Raw genomic sequence first — 13,717 nt, 5'->3', positions numbered from 1 at the left:
GGCTTTCTCTTTTCTTTTTAAAGTAATTCCAAATACAGGGTGGTTAATAATGCCATTTCTTTCTTTGCACCATAATTGTGCATGAGCGTGATTTAAGTACCAGCACCCTCAGCATGGGTGCCGCACACAAGCTGAACAGAGGCAGGTAAAGGTGGTGGCTGACATGGCCATGCCTTGGCCAGCAGCAGGCACCAGCGTGATGAACCTCTCACACCCACGACCAGCTGAGCTGGGAACTGCATACTTTCGGGAATTTGTCTGAGAGCACAGGGAGACTCTGAAGGAAGAGCCCCTAGAATCGCGCTGTCACTGTTCCGGGTTCACGTGTAATAGTGAGACAGACAGACAGGACAGACGCCCATGCTGGCGAGCGTCTGTCAGCCGTGGCTGTGCAGCATGCCCCAGAGGTCGTAGGCTCAGGCGTCGGATGTCTCTGCAGCCCCGCAAATTCTAAAAATTCCTTTTTGACTGTAGGTCGCCGAGACTTCCGCGTCTGTCTGTCTCTTTCGCCATTTCGTGCACAATCGGAGGGAGCTGGGGTAGGGCGACCCGGCCAAGTTCCCACCCGAGGTGCCGTCTGGGGACGCCCCGCCCGCCCATCCTGAGCCCCCTGCCCCATCCTGACGCCCCCCTGCCTCACACCCACCCCTGACACTGCTTGTCTGCAGGTGGCACTGGAGCTGCCCTACGGGAGAGCAACGAGGTCCACAAACCGCCTTCACCCCAAAGAGGCTTTCCTGGCGGTCAGGACGTCTGGACTTTGCCGCCCTGTTCTCCAGCGAGAAACCCGACCGCCAGGGGCAGGGTTGGGGGCTGGGCCCACACCTGGCAGCGCCCCCGCAGACGCACTGGGCAGCAGGTAAGACCCTCTCAGGAGCCCACCCCACTCATGCTGCCCCCGGCTGGACAGCGGGACTGGAAATGTAAAGACCCAACGGGACTAGAGCCTGAAGCTTGGAGGAGGGCACCTGGGGCATGGGAACACCCCTAACCCAAAGGACCCACCCCAAAGCCCCCAGAGGCCCCGCCCCCCACAGGGTAGGTGCTCAGGAAGGCACAGGGAGAGCAGAACCGAGGGTGAGCCACGGAGCATGACGAGGGTACCAGCCGTCCTTGGAATCTGCGCCCCCCCACTGCATTTGCCCCCACTGCCCGAAGCACTGCATACTCCAAGAGCTCACTGGCACCCACCACCTTATCCTTTCCCAGTTGTCTTCCTGAGAAGGCACAACCCAGATCTGACAGATGGGGAAACTGAGGCAGAGAGAAACTCTCACAGGCAGCTGCTGGCACATGAACATTGTACTTCCCTGAAGTCCTTTCTAACACTGAAACGCCGCTCTCATCTTCCCCGGAAGCCCCCCTCGCCCCACCTCCTGTGACGAAGCTGCTTCTAAAGGCTCTCCTGCCCCTCCCACACTTGTGTCCATGACGTCAGAGGGGGGCAGGTCACTTCTTGTCCTCTGGGACCTGGAGGGCCCATGAAGGCAGAGTACAGCGGGGGCTGTTCCCCAAAGCCCTACTGCCCTGAAGCGGGGCCTGGAACCCAGCAGGTGCCTGGGAAAGTGGACTGGGGGCGGACGAGCTGCCGCCATTCAGGGCCAGCCCTGTGCTCAGGAGAGAAAGGGAACCTGGCAGAGCACAGAACCCCACAGGGACAGGAGAGGGACACAGCCGCCCACAGGTGGGCCCAGGACAGGGTGGGGATAGCCAGTTGGCGTGTCCAGCCTGTCCTCTCCCACAGGGATGGGGGAAAGCACCATGCTCAGGAGGAGTTTCTGAGACTCAGCCGCTTGCAGAGCTGGGCTGCAGGACCGGGGTCTCCCCGAGAAGAAGGCTGGACCCACCTGGGGTTCTCCCCTGCACGCCCCCCCGAAGCCCTGCAGAGCCCGGGGAGCCACCTCACCGCCTTCGGCCGCATCCACAATGAATCACCTGGACAGCAGCTGCCATGCCCGAGAACAAAGTGGCCCATCCACACCCCGCACGTGGACTCCCAGGCTCGGCACAGGGCAAGTGGGGGGCGCGAGCGCAGGCTGGGGGGCTCGGGACGGTGCTTCCTGCACCTCTACCCGCAGGGGGTGGGGCCGCGTGCCCAGGAGAGGCAGGAAGGCGCCCCAGAGCCTCCGGGTCCATGAGGGGCAAAGCTCTGCCTTCCCAGCCCTGCGCGTGGGATTTGTCCCATATCCTGGACAAAGCGTGGACTCTGGGGTGGGGGGGGGGAACGTGCCGTCAGAGGCTGCGTGGCCCCGCGCCCTCCCCGCGCCCTCCCTGATCCCCCGCAGGCGAAGTTCCCGTGGCAGTGGCGCAGGCACAACACCAGGGCACCTACCGACACTGGTGATCTTCTGGGAGCTGAGGTCGCGCAGCAGCGCGTCCACCGCTGGGCTGTGTCTCGGGTACAGCTCGTACCGGTTGATGCCAAGGTGGAATTTTAGCCAGTTGGGATAGGTGTCCACGGCCGCCTCCCCAGTGGGCAAAAGTCCTTCACCTTCATTACTTTCCTGAGGCCTTTAGAAAACCAAGACCAAAAGGAAAAGACATCTCTCTGTTCTCACGGCTTGGCCCAAAGCCAACCAGAAAGGACAGAGAAGCAAGACCGGTGGGCCTGGAGGGACCTCGAGCCCAGCAAACACGGATTCATGGAACAGCCTCTGCTCGAGGACCAGGGTCTGCGCAGCCCAGCTGAGCTGGCGAGGCCACACCCGGAGCGCCTCGGGCTCCCCACTGTGGCCGCCCCGCCCCGCTGCCCGCCCGGCCCTTCCTGGGAGCAGAGGGGCGAAGTCAGCTGCGGCCATGACACGCCCAGTCTTACTTTCCGCTTTTGTCCAAACCAGGGGTGGGGATGATGCAAGACGCTAAATTTGAATCTAATTAGAGCAGCCTTGGGTGGGGTGAGACGAGGAAGGCAGCGCTCTGCAGCTCCAAACGGGCCACCCGCCCCCACTTGCCTGTCCTTACATTCTCGGGGGGTCAGTGTGTGGGAGGGCAACAGACCGTCCGCCTGCACGGCTGGAGGAAAAGGTGGAAACTGCCTTAGCTTTGATTCCCCTGCAAGGGAGCCTCTGGGCCCAACTTTGGCCCTATACTGGGCACGTAAGTGTCAGCTGGAAGCCTCCCAATCGCTGACCGCTCACTGCTGTCCTAATGCCAGTAGCCACCGGCCCAGGACGCTGCCCCAGGTCTCGAGCTTCTGAGAATTTCCTCGACTTTGGGCAGCAGACAAAGCCCAGCGGCTTCCCAGTACCGTGTCGCGTTGGACAGAAAACACAGGGCCTGGCCAGATTTCGAGGGGGGAGGATGTTCATGAGGCCTTTTGGAAATCTGGCTTCCCCGCCACCGCACGAGTAACCTTTTGCAGGTGGCTATTTATTCTAGCCATGGCGGTAGTTAATATTTCACTCCCCTGGGTCGCAGCATCTGCTTACTTTGAGCTGAGAGGCTGAAAGGGCCTTGGTGTGTGTGGGGGGGAGAGTGTGTGGGGGTGGGGGTGTGTGGGGGTGGGGTAAACCAGGACAGTTTTAGAGATGCTCCTGGGGTGCTTCTCCACCCTGCTACCCCCCCAGCGGGCCGCTTCCAGACTGAGCCCTTCGGTGGAGACTCCTTGCTCGCCTGCACACATCTCGTGGTAATTGTTTCCAGTGACTGGTTTTAAAGGTCTCCTTAGGCCCATCCAGACCTCTCAGAGGTGTCCACCCATCTGAAGTCTGGGCAGCCTTGCAGCCCCCTGCGGGGAGGCCACTCTCCTTCCCCCTCTCCAATGCCTCATTCCTGGCTAATTCCACACACCAGGGCAGCACCGCTTGCTTGTGACTGGGGGGCCGTGTCCCATGGACACGCTGTTGCCCTGGGCCGACACCACTTTGCCCTCCACGTCAGTAGCCACAGGGAGCAGCTCCCAAACGACCAGCACCCCCCTCTCCGGGAGGGGGTCACTGCACACTAAAGTGACTCCTGAGCCCAAGGGCGGGGCTGAGGGTCCTGCAGCTCCAGCCATCAAGGCTCCCCTTCTGCCCAGGCCTCCTGCACGGGGGTCTCTGAACCTCGGAGCCTGTTTGCACAGTGTGGTAGACCTGCTACCGGCCTGCCACGCGCGCTGGCCATGCATGCACCCACTTACCAGTCAGGGTTCTCTGCTGCCTTGGGGTTGAATCTGATGTCGCTGTTCACGTTAAACAAGACGTCGTCCTCAGTCAGCGCCGGGACAGCGACCCGGTAGAGGGGGTGTTCGAATAGCCTGGCCAGGAGCGAGCTCTCAGCGCTGGGGCCGGGAGGCGGTGCCGACCGGCGGGAGCCCGGGTCGCGGAGCAGCGGCCGGGGCGCGGGGACGCGGGGGCGCTGGGCGCCAGGGTCCCGGCCGTGCAAGGCGCCTTCTGCCGGCTCGGCGGCGGGCGGGAGCTTCTCCAGCGAGTGGGACGTGAGGTTGGAGGCAGGGTCAGAGCTGAAGTCCTGCAGGATGCGCAGCGTGTGCTTGTTGGGCCAGCCCGCGGCGGCGGCAGAGGCAGGCGGCTCCCCCGCGCGGCCCCGCGCCTGGGCCCAGCCGGGCGCCGCCGCCTCGGCCGCGGGCTGCGCGCATGAGCAGCCGGGCCCCGCCGAGGGCCGCTCCAGCTTGGGCAGCAGGTCGAGCACGATGTGCAGCGCGCAGGCCACCAGGAATACCGTCAGGATGAGCGCGCGGAACCTGCGCGCCAAGATCATCTTCATCGCGGCTGCCTGGGCTCAGCGCGCCCCGCTCTAGCCGCCCCGAGGGTCAAGGTCCATCCGGCCCAGGACGGCTACCAGCCTCGGGGCTGCCTCTCGCGGTGGGCACCCCCCGCGCAAGCCCCCGCAAGCCGGGCCATCTCGGATCGCTCTCCCTCGGCGTCTCGGAGCTGCAGGGTCTCCTTCATCCGACGCGTGAGGACCCGATGCGGCTGCCCATCCCCTGCCGGCGGCCGGCCCGACGTGGCTGGAGGCGGCCGATCCGCGGCGCGCTCCCTTGCGTGCCCTGCGGGCCCGGCTCCCGGGGCAGGGCTCGGCACCCTCTCGTTGCGGCCGGAGATGGGGACGGGAGGAGGGACGTGGGGCGAGGAGGGAAGAGAATGGGAGGAGGCGATGGGCGCGGCGAGATGAGGGAGAAAAGGAGGAGGGAGGCGTCGCGGGCACACGGGCCGGCAAGTAAAGGAGGCCCAGGGCAGGTGCAGGGCCGCGTCCCGGAGTACACACCCCGCAGCCCGCGCCTCTCGGGGCGCCCCCAACCCCGCGGTAAATACGCCGAGCCCGCGGAGCCGCCCCCCGCGTCAGCGCCTGCAGATTGGCGGAGCCCGGAGAGCCACAGCCGAGCCGCCGGCCCTGCTCCTCCTTCTTCCCTCCGCCCCCGGCCGCGCCCGCGAGGCCTCCGCAGCTCCAGACAACCGAGGAGAGGGCGCTCCCTTCCCTGGCTCGGGAGCACGCAGGGGGGACCCCGAGAGGGGACGCCGGGAGCGCTGGCGCGCCGCGCAGCGTGGCGCCGGGCTGCTGCGGGCACTACCGAGCTGGGCGCTCGGGCCCGACGCCTCCTCCCGGACCCCCGCCCCGACTGGCCGCGCTCCGCCTGCTCGGGCCCCTCCCGGCCCGGCCTAGGCCCAAGCCAAGTCCCTCCCAAGAGCGGCTGGGCGTCTGCGCGGCCGGATGCGCGCCTCGCTGGGGACGACCTTGCGCTGGGCCAGGACAAGGAGGCCGTAGGAGAGTGCTCACGGCTTCGGCCGGAGCAGCACGGAACGGGGCCTGAATCCGGAGCGGACGCCCACTCTGCCCCCAGGAGGCCCCGCCTGCGCCCTGCCCCTGCGCTGCGCGCCCAGACAAGGACTCACTTGGCACTGAGAGGTACCCGGTGTGGGCGGGAGCGGCGCCTCTCCGCCTTGGGCGGGGCGGGGTGGATGTATGCCTGTGAGCGCAGGTTTCTCATTTGCCACACCCAGTGTGCAAAAACCAGCAACCTGTACCCAGACCAGCGGTCACTCCGTAGGAAGGCACCCCACCCGCCAATAAAGAATGCTCATTGGTGTTGACGTCAGCTCTAGAAATCAAAGTTTGGCAGACACTGTTCTGTGAGGGGCGGGAGCCACAAGCATGTCCACTCCCCATCCACTGGCCCTGCCCTTAAAGCAGCTGCACGTCTCCAAAGCAGGTCCTCTCCAGGCTGACTGAGGAGTAGGAGGCTGCCTCTGGGAATGGGGATGGAGTCGGGGATCCACTCACTTGCTGGGCATCTCATTGCCCTCTCTAGGCTTTGCTTCTCTCCCTTATCAACATCACTGGGTCCTTTGCGTCTGAGCACACACCGTTGAACTTGGTGCTTGATGGAAGGCCTGACATTCAGTAGGCGCCCAATGGATGCTTGCTGGGTGAAGGAAGGGGTCCCAGCCCAGCGGTCAGTGAAATCCACGTCTCTTCAGCCATTTGAAATGCACGAAGGGTCGAATTCAGCCTCCTGGGGCAGGGGGCAGCTGAAGGTTGGGTTGGGCTTAAAGTTGGGGGGCCCATGCAGGCCAGGAGCAGATCAGCAGAGGTCGGGTTGAGCTGGACGCCACTACTGGGAGAGAGCACCACGCCTTGAAGATCAAGCCCATGCAGTCCCCCCATTTCTTCGGGAAGGCAAGGGCAAGGGGAGATGCTTTATGGCAGGATGGAGCCCGGGGCTGGAACTCCACCCTCCAGGCTGTCATCGGTCACCTCAAGACAGACGTGGCATCAGGATGTGGGGCTGCCCTGCATGCCTGTTTCCTAGGGCCCCAACCTGGGTTGTCTGGGAGCCAGGGTATCATTTGGAAGCTGCCACTTCCTGTTCTCGGTTCATCTCCGCCATCACCTTTTGGAAAAGCCACCTCCCCATTTTCCTCCCTGCCCCGTCACCCTACCCTTTTTCCTCTTAACACCCATCACTATCTGGAGATAGCATCTTCCTTTCTTATTATTTCTCTTCCCTAAAATGCATCCACTCCCCAGAGAGGAGCAGCTCATAGCTCGTCCTGGAGTGGGTGCCCTGAGAGAGGGCCACAAACTGGGGGCCATTCAAGGCCAGAGCCCAGGGCTTAGCCAAGAAAATCTTTTGCATCAGAACAAGCCTCCTGAAAACACACTGGTGACCCCTGGGCTGAATCTCTGCTCGTGGTTCGGTCCTGGAAGGCAAAGGCAAGCACACTGCCTGGAGCTGAAGGGACAGACAGACGGAGCTGGAGGCAAGAGCGGAGGCCGTGGAGAATGGGGGCCTTGTCATAGCTGCACCCGAGGTCCCAGTTCATACGTTTTCCTGCCCACATGCCTGGGAACACTCCCCAAAGAGCCCAGGACTCCTTCCTGGGACAGGGGCAAGGGCAGCAGGTCCTGGCTCCTGCCCCTCGCGGGTCCCAGGATGTTTTCCTAAGGCTCATCTCAGTGGGATGAGAGGAAGGACTGTGCCCTGCAGCAGAGAGGAGGGCGGGAGGAGGGAGGGTGGGTGGGAGGAGAGGGGGTAGAAAGGGCAGGAGGAGGGAGGGCACTCTGAGTCCCTCCACAGGCTATGTGATCTGAATCTTAGGCAGAAACTGAGCGGAAATGTCCCTCCACCTCCCCCTCCCTCCACCTCCCCCCTCTGCTTCCCTCTTCGCTGGGTCATGAGGTCACAGGCTGCACTTAGCTTGGAAAAAGGAGGCTCCAGGAGAAAACACCTCCAAAAAGAAGCTGGGCTGATGGGGTGTGCCCTCTGTGCCACACCTGAGGCCTCTCGGGCCACGGACGGGCAGCAGGTCCTTGTCTCTGGCCTGTCTTGGCCCCACTCACCCTCCAGCCACAGCACCTCTGCTGGCATGTAAAGCAGCACATCAAGAAGCCAAAAAAAAGTGCGAATACAGTAAGAGCTTGACCTTATTTTGTCTGTGTGGCTCACACCCATAATTCTTATTCTTTTCCCCATTCACCACGGACAGCCACAGGTGCCGACCACCCACAAAACCCCAAGGGCCAGCAGGGCCAGCAGGGGTGGGCCTTGGCCCGGGCCTGGCCCAGGAACACTTCCACCTGGAATTAACACCACAGACAGAAACAGTCTTGCACATGATTTCTGGGTTATGAAGGGAACCAAAAGGGAAACGACAAACGATCTAAAACTGAACCCAACGGGGCAGGCCTGTGAAAACCCCGAGGCTGCTGCTGAAAGGTGCTGCAGGGAAACCTGTTGGGTGAGGGGACCGGCCTTCAGCTCAGAAAGAGCAGCAGTGAGACGAGCCCAGAAAGGACAGAGAGGCTTTACACAGGCGCCTCACCAGAAACCAAGCTGCCTGCAAGCTGAGGAGATGATAAGGGGTTTCCTGAAAAGACCAGAAGAGGCACATTTTGAGGACGGATGACGGGGAGACAAAGACGCAGGGGCACTTTAGGAAGGAGAAAGGAGGTAGGAACGAGTAGACCTTGAGGCCGCCCAGAAAGCCCCCTGGTCAGTAACTTTCCTTCAAGGAAAATTCAGACTGCCTCAAGAGGTTCTAGGAAAAAGAGCTAGGCGGATCTGCTCCAGAAGAAATGAGAAACGCGTCAAATATTTCTCCCTAAACAGAGTCGAGACCCGGAAACCTACACCTGAGCCTCCCCCAAAACAGTGGCTGTGGGGGATGGGGGGATGCCAGGCCCAGACCCCCTGGCTCCTGCTGGCCCAAGGAAGCTGCCCTCCCCGAGGAGGACTGAGGGCCGAGCTGTCACCGGCCAGCAGCGTCACAGGTCCCCAGCCCACTTGTGCCCACCCCCCAAGCCCCTCCGGGACCCGCTGCTCTCCCCTGGGTGCTGGATCCGAGGTCAACGCAGCGTGCCTGCCTCGGCGGTCAAGGAGGAACTAGAAACCTCGGCCTGGGCCCCAAACTCGCTCCTCCCCCAGCCCTCCTCAGCTGCCCCACTGCGCGCCGCCGGCCAGTGCCACCCGCGGGTTCCCTGCATGCTGCCTCCAGCTCGGAGCGAAAGCCCTGCCAGCCTGCCGGGTGTCTGCGCACACAGGGTGCCTGGAGGTAGCACCCCAGCACTGACATTCGGAGGCTCCCCAGGGTCAAGAGATGGGCTGGTGGGTCTGCACCGCCGACTGCACCTCGAGGGAAGGCTGGCCATTTTCTGAGAAGGAGTCCCCTGAGGTCAGGACCTCTGCTTGGGCCGGGAAGCGCACGAGCAGCCTGAGCCTCTTCGCGGGGTGACTCGCTGTCCGTTGTCCAGCCACGGCGCCTCCTGAGTGGGCATTTAGGGGGCCACGGCCTGAGAACCTCCTTTCCCAACGGGCATGGGTGGATACCATCGTGCCCGGGTCACGGGCCAGTGGGGTCGGCGCAGAGTTGGGTGCTGGGGAAATAGCCTCTTTTCCAGTTTTGCAAGTGGCCTCCTGGGACTGGTGGGGGCTCGAGGTCCAGCAGTGACCTCCAGCCAGGTGGTTTTGAAGCCCCCAGACCCACGGCCCGACCCCCTCAAGGCTGGCCACGTGTTCATGTCCCTGCACACCTGCCCCTGGGGCTGCTGAGCCTGGCTGGGCCGCAGTGTGGGGGGACCACCCTGTGCGGTCCCCAGGCTGCCAGCCTCGTCCCAGGAAGTCAGTGACAGATGCTGCCTCTTTCTCGGTTGCCATGGTGACAGCGAATGGGGGGAAAGGTGCCTTTCCTCCACCACAAGGTGCGGTGGGGGGGGCTGACCCACTTTCTCAAGCGCACGTGCTGCAGGCCACCCCCCCTTGACCCCACATCTGTTGACCTGAGGAGGTGAGGCAGGAAGGAGCCATACAGCTGTTTTGTGGGGGGCCGCAGGGGGACCCAGCACGTGGGGGACTCTGATCACAAACCCACCGTGCAATCCGAACCCTGCTGCACCTGCCGTGGCTCTGCTGGGCTGGCCCTACCCCTCCGGGCCGGCCCTGCCCATGAGAAGGACCCCCACGTGTCCAGGGACTGCAGGACGCCCCTCAGCTGCCATCTTGGAGCCGCCCCCTCCTCTGGACTCACCAGTTGTCCTACATGTCCCCCTGGCCTGTGGGTGGCCCTCCCTGACCACCCTGCCCAGCACTCCTCCTCCACCCCCTCCCTGCCCCATCCCGTCCCCTACTGCACTCTCTGCAGGGGATGGCTCAGGCCAGGGGACGGGTTTTAGGTCCCAGAGGCCCACAGCACCGAGGACGACCCCACACCTTATCATCGGGGCAGGAAACGCAGGGCTCAGGGCCCCAAGGACCAGGTGGGGCTATTAGTTGAAACTGCTTTGGCTTTCTTTAAAAACAAAGACAGAAACTTTCAGTTCAGGCTGAGGATAAAGCAGCCAACAACAGACACGGCCAGTGAGGTCCGTCCTCAGGACGCAGGGTGGGAAGCAGCTGCCTTCCCTCGCTGTGTCTATTTTCAACAATTTTGCTCAGTCCTCCTACAGACGCAGCAAGAGGTGAGACGTGTCCAGGCACCGCCGTGCTCCCATCTGGTGGAAACCGCGGGGTGCAGGGACACACGCCGCATCGTCCACCATCAGCGCGTCTCGGGGACACGCTGGCCCCCCACCTGCAGGTGGAGGAACCGAGGCCCAGGCCGCTCACCCGGGAGCTGGAGGGCCAGGGAAACAGGCAGGAGCACCCAATGCCGGGCTCCTGAAAGCAGCGCCGGGCCCTCACGACCCAGCCACGGCCTCCTAGGTTCCGAGCACCTCGTGGCCGCGCGGCTGTGCTATCCCAGGAGGGACTGTCCTCTTGGGGGGCCTCCTTTGCGTTGGCACCAGCCAGCCCCCCGTCCCTGCCCAGGAGGCCGTCAGGCCCCTGTCCACAAAGGGGCTGCCTGCCACGGACTCCCCAGCCGCAGGGCCCGCCTCGCCAGCTGCTCTGTTCGCAGGCAGCAGCCCCCGCCCAGTGGCCCGGCCCCATCCTCCGAGCTGCTGCGCGGCTGAGACGTGAGCGTGGCCGGCCCACCTCCCCCGGCATACTCTCCCTGGGACGTGCGTCCTCTCAGGTGCACCCAGGGGCCTTTCTCTAACCTCGGCTGGTCTCACAAACAGCCCAAGACCCCTGCCCAGCCTCGGTCCCGGCCTGGCGGGATGTGCAGGCAGCAACAGGGCAGCCTCTGCAAGTCGTCAGAGGCCTCGGGCAGGGGGGTAAGGAGCTCAGAAATCACTGTTCCCATCTTCAGAACAAGAAAAAACCGGAAAACAGAAAACCAGCAACTCCTCCTCGGTCCTTCAGAGAGCAGGTCACAGGGCAAACCAGTGTTCCCGAGCGGAGGCGCCAGCCGGAGCCTGCGGCGGGGGGCGCTGGTGGGGGCCCGTGTGCGGATCCTGAGAGGTCCCTCGAGGGCCCCACTCTTCCCTGAGCTGCAGGTTCTCAGGGTGAGGCTGCCACGGCCACAGCCCGGGGGCACAGGTTGCGAGGGCCTGAGGCTACTCGCAGGTCCCAGAAGCTCTGCCCGCCACTCCCTCCCCAGGACTGGGGCGCAGACCCTCCCAAGAATCCGTCTCTAGGGAAACCCGGAGATGACAGTGGAGACAAGGGGGAAAGCCGGTCATCTGGCCAGCCCCGGCAAACGGGGTGTGGACACCTCGGCTCCGTCCCCACGGGGCCTGGAACAAGCAGGGATTTCAGGCGCTGCAGGGAGCAGTCAGAGCCGCAAGGGCTGGGAGCACCAAGTCCAGAGGCCTGGGGTCCCGTGGCGCCCTGGCCTCCCCCTGCCCCGCTGGCCCCGGAGGGAGCGGAGTGACCTTGGTGCACACTGGGAGCAGGTACATCTGGCCCCATCGGTCAGGTGGCCTCGGGGACTCACTGTCCCAGAACTTGCCCTGTGTGGAAAAGGCGGCTCCCCAGGCTCTCGTATGGAAAACCGGGGGGCAGTGGGGTTGGGGCGGCCCAGAGCCGCAGCTGTAGGACACACAAGGCTGTGCCTGGGCCCCGAGGAGACTCTGCTGGGAGAGATGGGCATTGTGTATCGGGGCCCCTGCAGGGATTCCCAGCCTCAGGCACATGCCCAAGAGGAGCCTCGTGGCGCAAAGGGCCAGGGACACCCCGCGGTCTGGCCTTCAGCTGTCCTCTAAGTTCATTCTATGGATGACACCAGAAGGAGAGCCCGCCCACAGGCTAACCCACAAAGACTGAGGAAGGTGTTTTCTGTTTTTCCTTTTTAAAAAGTTGTTGTTTATTTTTGTCAGCTCCTGGCACACAAGGAGAGCCCTGTCACAACATCAGTGGATGCAAGCCTAAGGCATAGGTGACCGTGGAGACTGAATCCAGTGGCAACACATTTCAATATGAAAACATCCAGGATTCAACGAAAGATTGAAAAACATACGGAGAAGCAGGAAGAGGTGGCCCAAGCAGGAGAGTGAGGCATTAAAGACCACCATTGAGGACTCAGTCAAAGACCTTTAAAAAATGGTTCTAAATATACTCAAGGACCTAAAGGAAACATACCAAAGGCTTAAAGGAAATCAAGAAAACAATAAATAAACACAAAAACTACCAATAGAGAAATGGAAATTATGAAAAGGAACCAAACACAGTTGAACCATAACAACAGAAATTTAAAAAATTCCTTACAGGGTTCAACAACAGATTGGAGCTGGCAGAAGAAAGAATCAGAGAACTTGAAGATAAGACCATTGAAATTGTCCCTTCTGAGGAACAGAAAGAGGAAAGAAGGAAGAAAAGTGGACAGAGCCTGGGAAGCCTGTAGGAGACACAGAAGGAGTTAGAGAGAAAGGGGCAGAGAGAATATTCAAGGAGATAATTGCTGTAAACTTCCCAAATTTAATGAAAGACACTAGTGAATAACACCCAGGACCCTCAACAAATTCCAACCAGGATGCACCCAAACAGACCACGCTGTGGCACAGGTGGAACAGTCAGATGCCGAGATAAAGAGAGGATTCCGAAAACCACGAGAGAGAAGCAACACGTCACGTACAAATACGAGGAAGTGCCCATTTCTTATCGGAAACCTCGGAGGCCAGGCGATGGGATGCATATATTTAAGTGCTGAACGCAAAAAATTCCCAACCATGAATTCTCTGTTCTGCTAAATTGTCTTTCAAAAATGAGGGTGAGATGGAGACATTCTCAGATAAACAAAAGCTGGGGGATTCATCACCCTAGAGAATCTCTACAAGGAAGGCTAAAGAGAGCTGCAGGTTGAAAGGAAAGGGCACTAGACAACAGTTCGAAGCTGCTTGAAGAAATGAAGATCTCCAGTGAGGGGACGACTCGGTGAATATAAATGCCAGTACTATTTTTTTTTTAAATATTTTAATTTGGAAAACAAACAATACACTTAGAACCACCAAAAATGAGTGCCAGTACATTTTATTTTCTATGTGTAATTTCACTTTTTACTTCCTACAGGATTTAAAAGGCAAATGAATAAGATATACTGAGTCAAGGCTTTTGAACTCTTGATGGATGAACCTGCAGTTTGTTATAGGAACTGCATAAGGGTTGGGCATGGAGAGTGGAGGAACATATTTTGTGCAGAGTATTGAGGTTCAGTTGGCATCAAATCAAATAAGAAGAGAAGAGATTTAGGATGCTGGATAAGCCCCGTGGTCAGCACACAGAAGATGCGGGCGAGTAGGCCAACTCTCAAAGAAGGAAATTAGAGCAGAGGTTGCGGGGCGGGGCAGGGGGATTAGTGCAGAATGGGGGTGGTTTCCGGTGGCGTGCGGGGGAAGTTCTAGCGGGGACAGCGGTAAGTGTGATTAGTCCCACCGAATGGCGTGGCTGCGGGGGTCGGGATAGGAA

The 13,717-nt window shown here is 61.2% G+C and overlaps 2 protein-coding genes across 2 annotated transcripts in view; one reads left to right on the top strand and one right to left on the bottom strand.

The window, feature by feature from the left end:
• FAM20C (FAM20C golgi associated secretory pathway kinase) overlaps positions 1-5,497 on the bottom strand; it is a 33,555-nt gene extending 28,058 nt beyond the window's left edge. The window contains exons 1-2 of the mRNA XM_077140372.1: positions 4,121-5,497; positions 2,333-2,511 (exon numbers count right to left, since the gene is read on the bottom strand). Of these exons, the coding sequence (XP_076996487.1) occupies positions 2,333-2,511; positions 4,121-4,704 (763 nt within the window). The 5' untranslated portion in view covers positions 4,705-5,497. The remainder of the gene's footprint in view (positions 1-2,332; positions 2,512-4,120) is intronic.
• Positions 4,908-13,280, top strand: LOC143667831 (uncharacterized). Its single transcript, XM_077142386.1, has 2 exons — positions 4,908-5,844; positions 12,133-13,280. Exons 1-2 carry the CDS (start codon positions 4,908-4,910, stop codon positions 12,189-12,191), a joined length of 996 nt encoding a protein of 331 aa, XP_076998501.1. The 3' UTR covers positions 12,192-13,280.
• Positions 13,281-13,717: the final 437 nt, after the last annotated feature.

Source organism: Tamandua tetradactyla, chromosome 23 (assembly GCF_023851605.1).
Source record: "Tamandua tetradactyla isolate mTamTet1 chromosome 23, mTamTet1.pri, whole genome shotgun sequence".
NCBI lineage: Eukaryota > Metazoa > Chordata > Mammalia > Pilosa > Myrmecophagidae > Tamandua > Tamandua tetradactyla.
The sequence above is the reverse complement of the archived record's forward strand: the minus strand, read 5'-3'. Positions and strand labels throughout refer to the sequence as shown.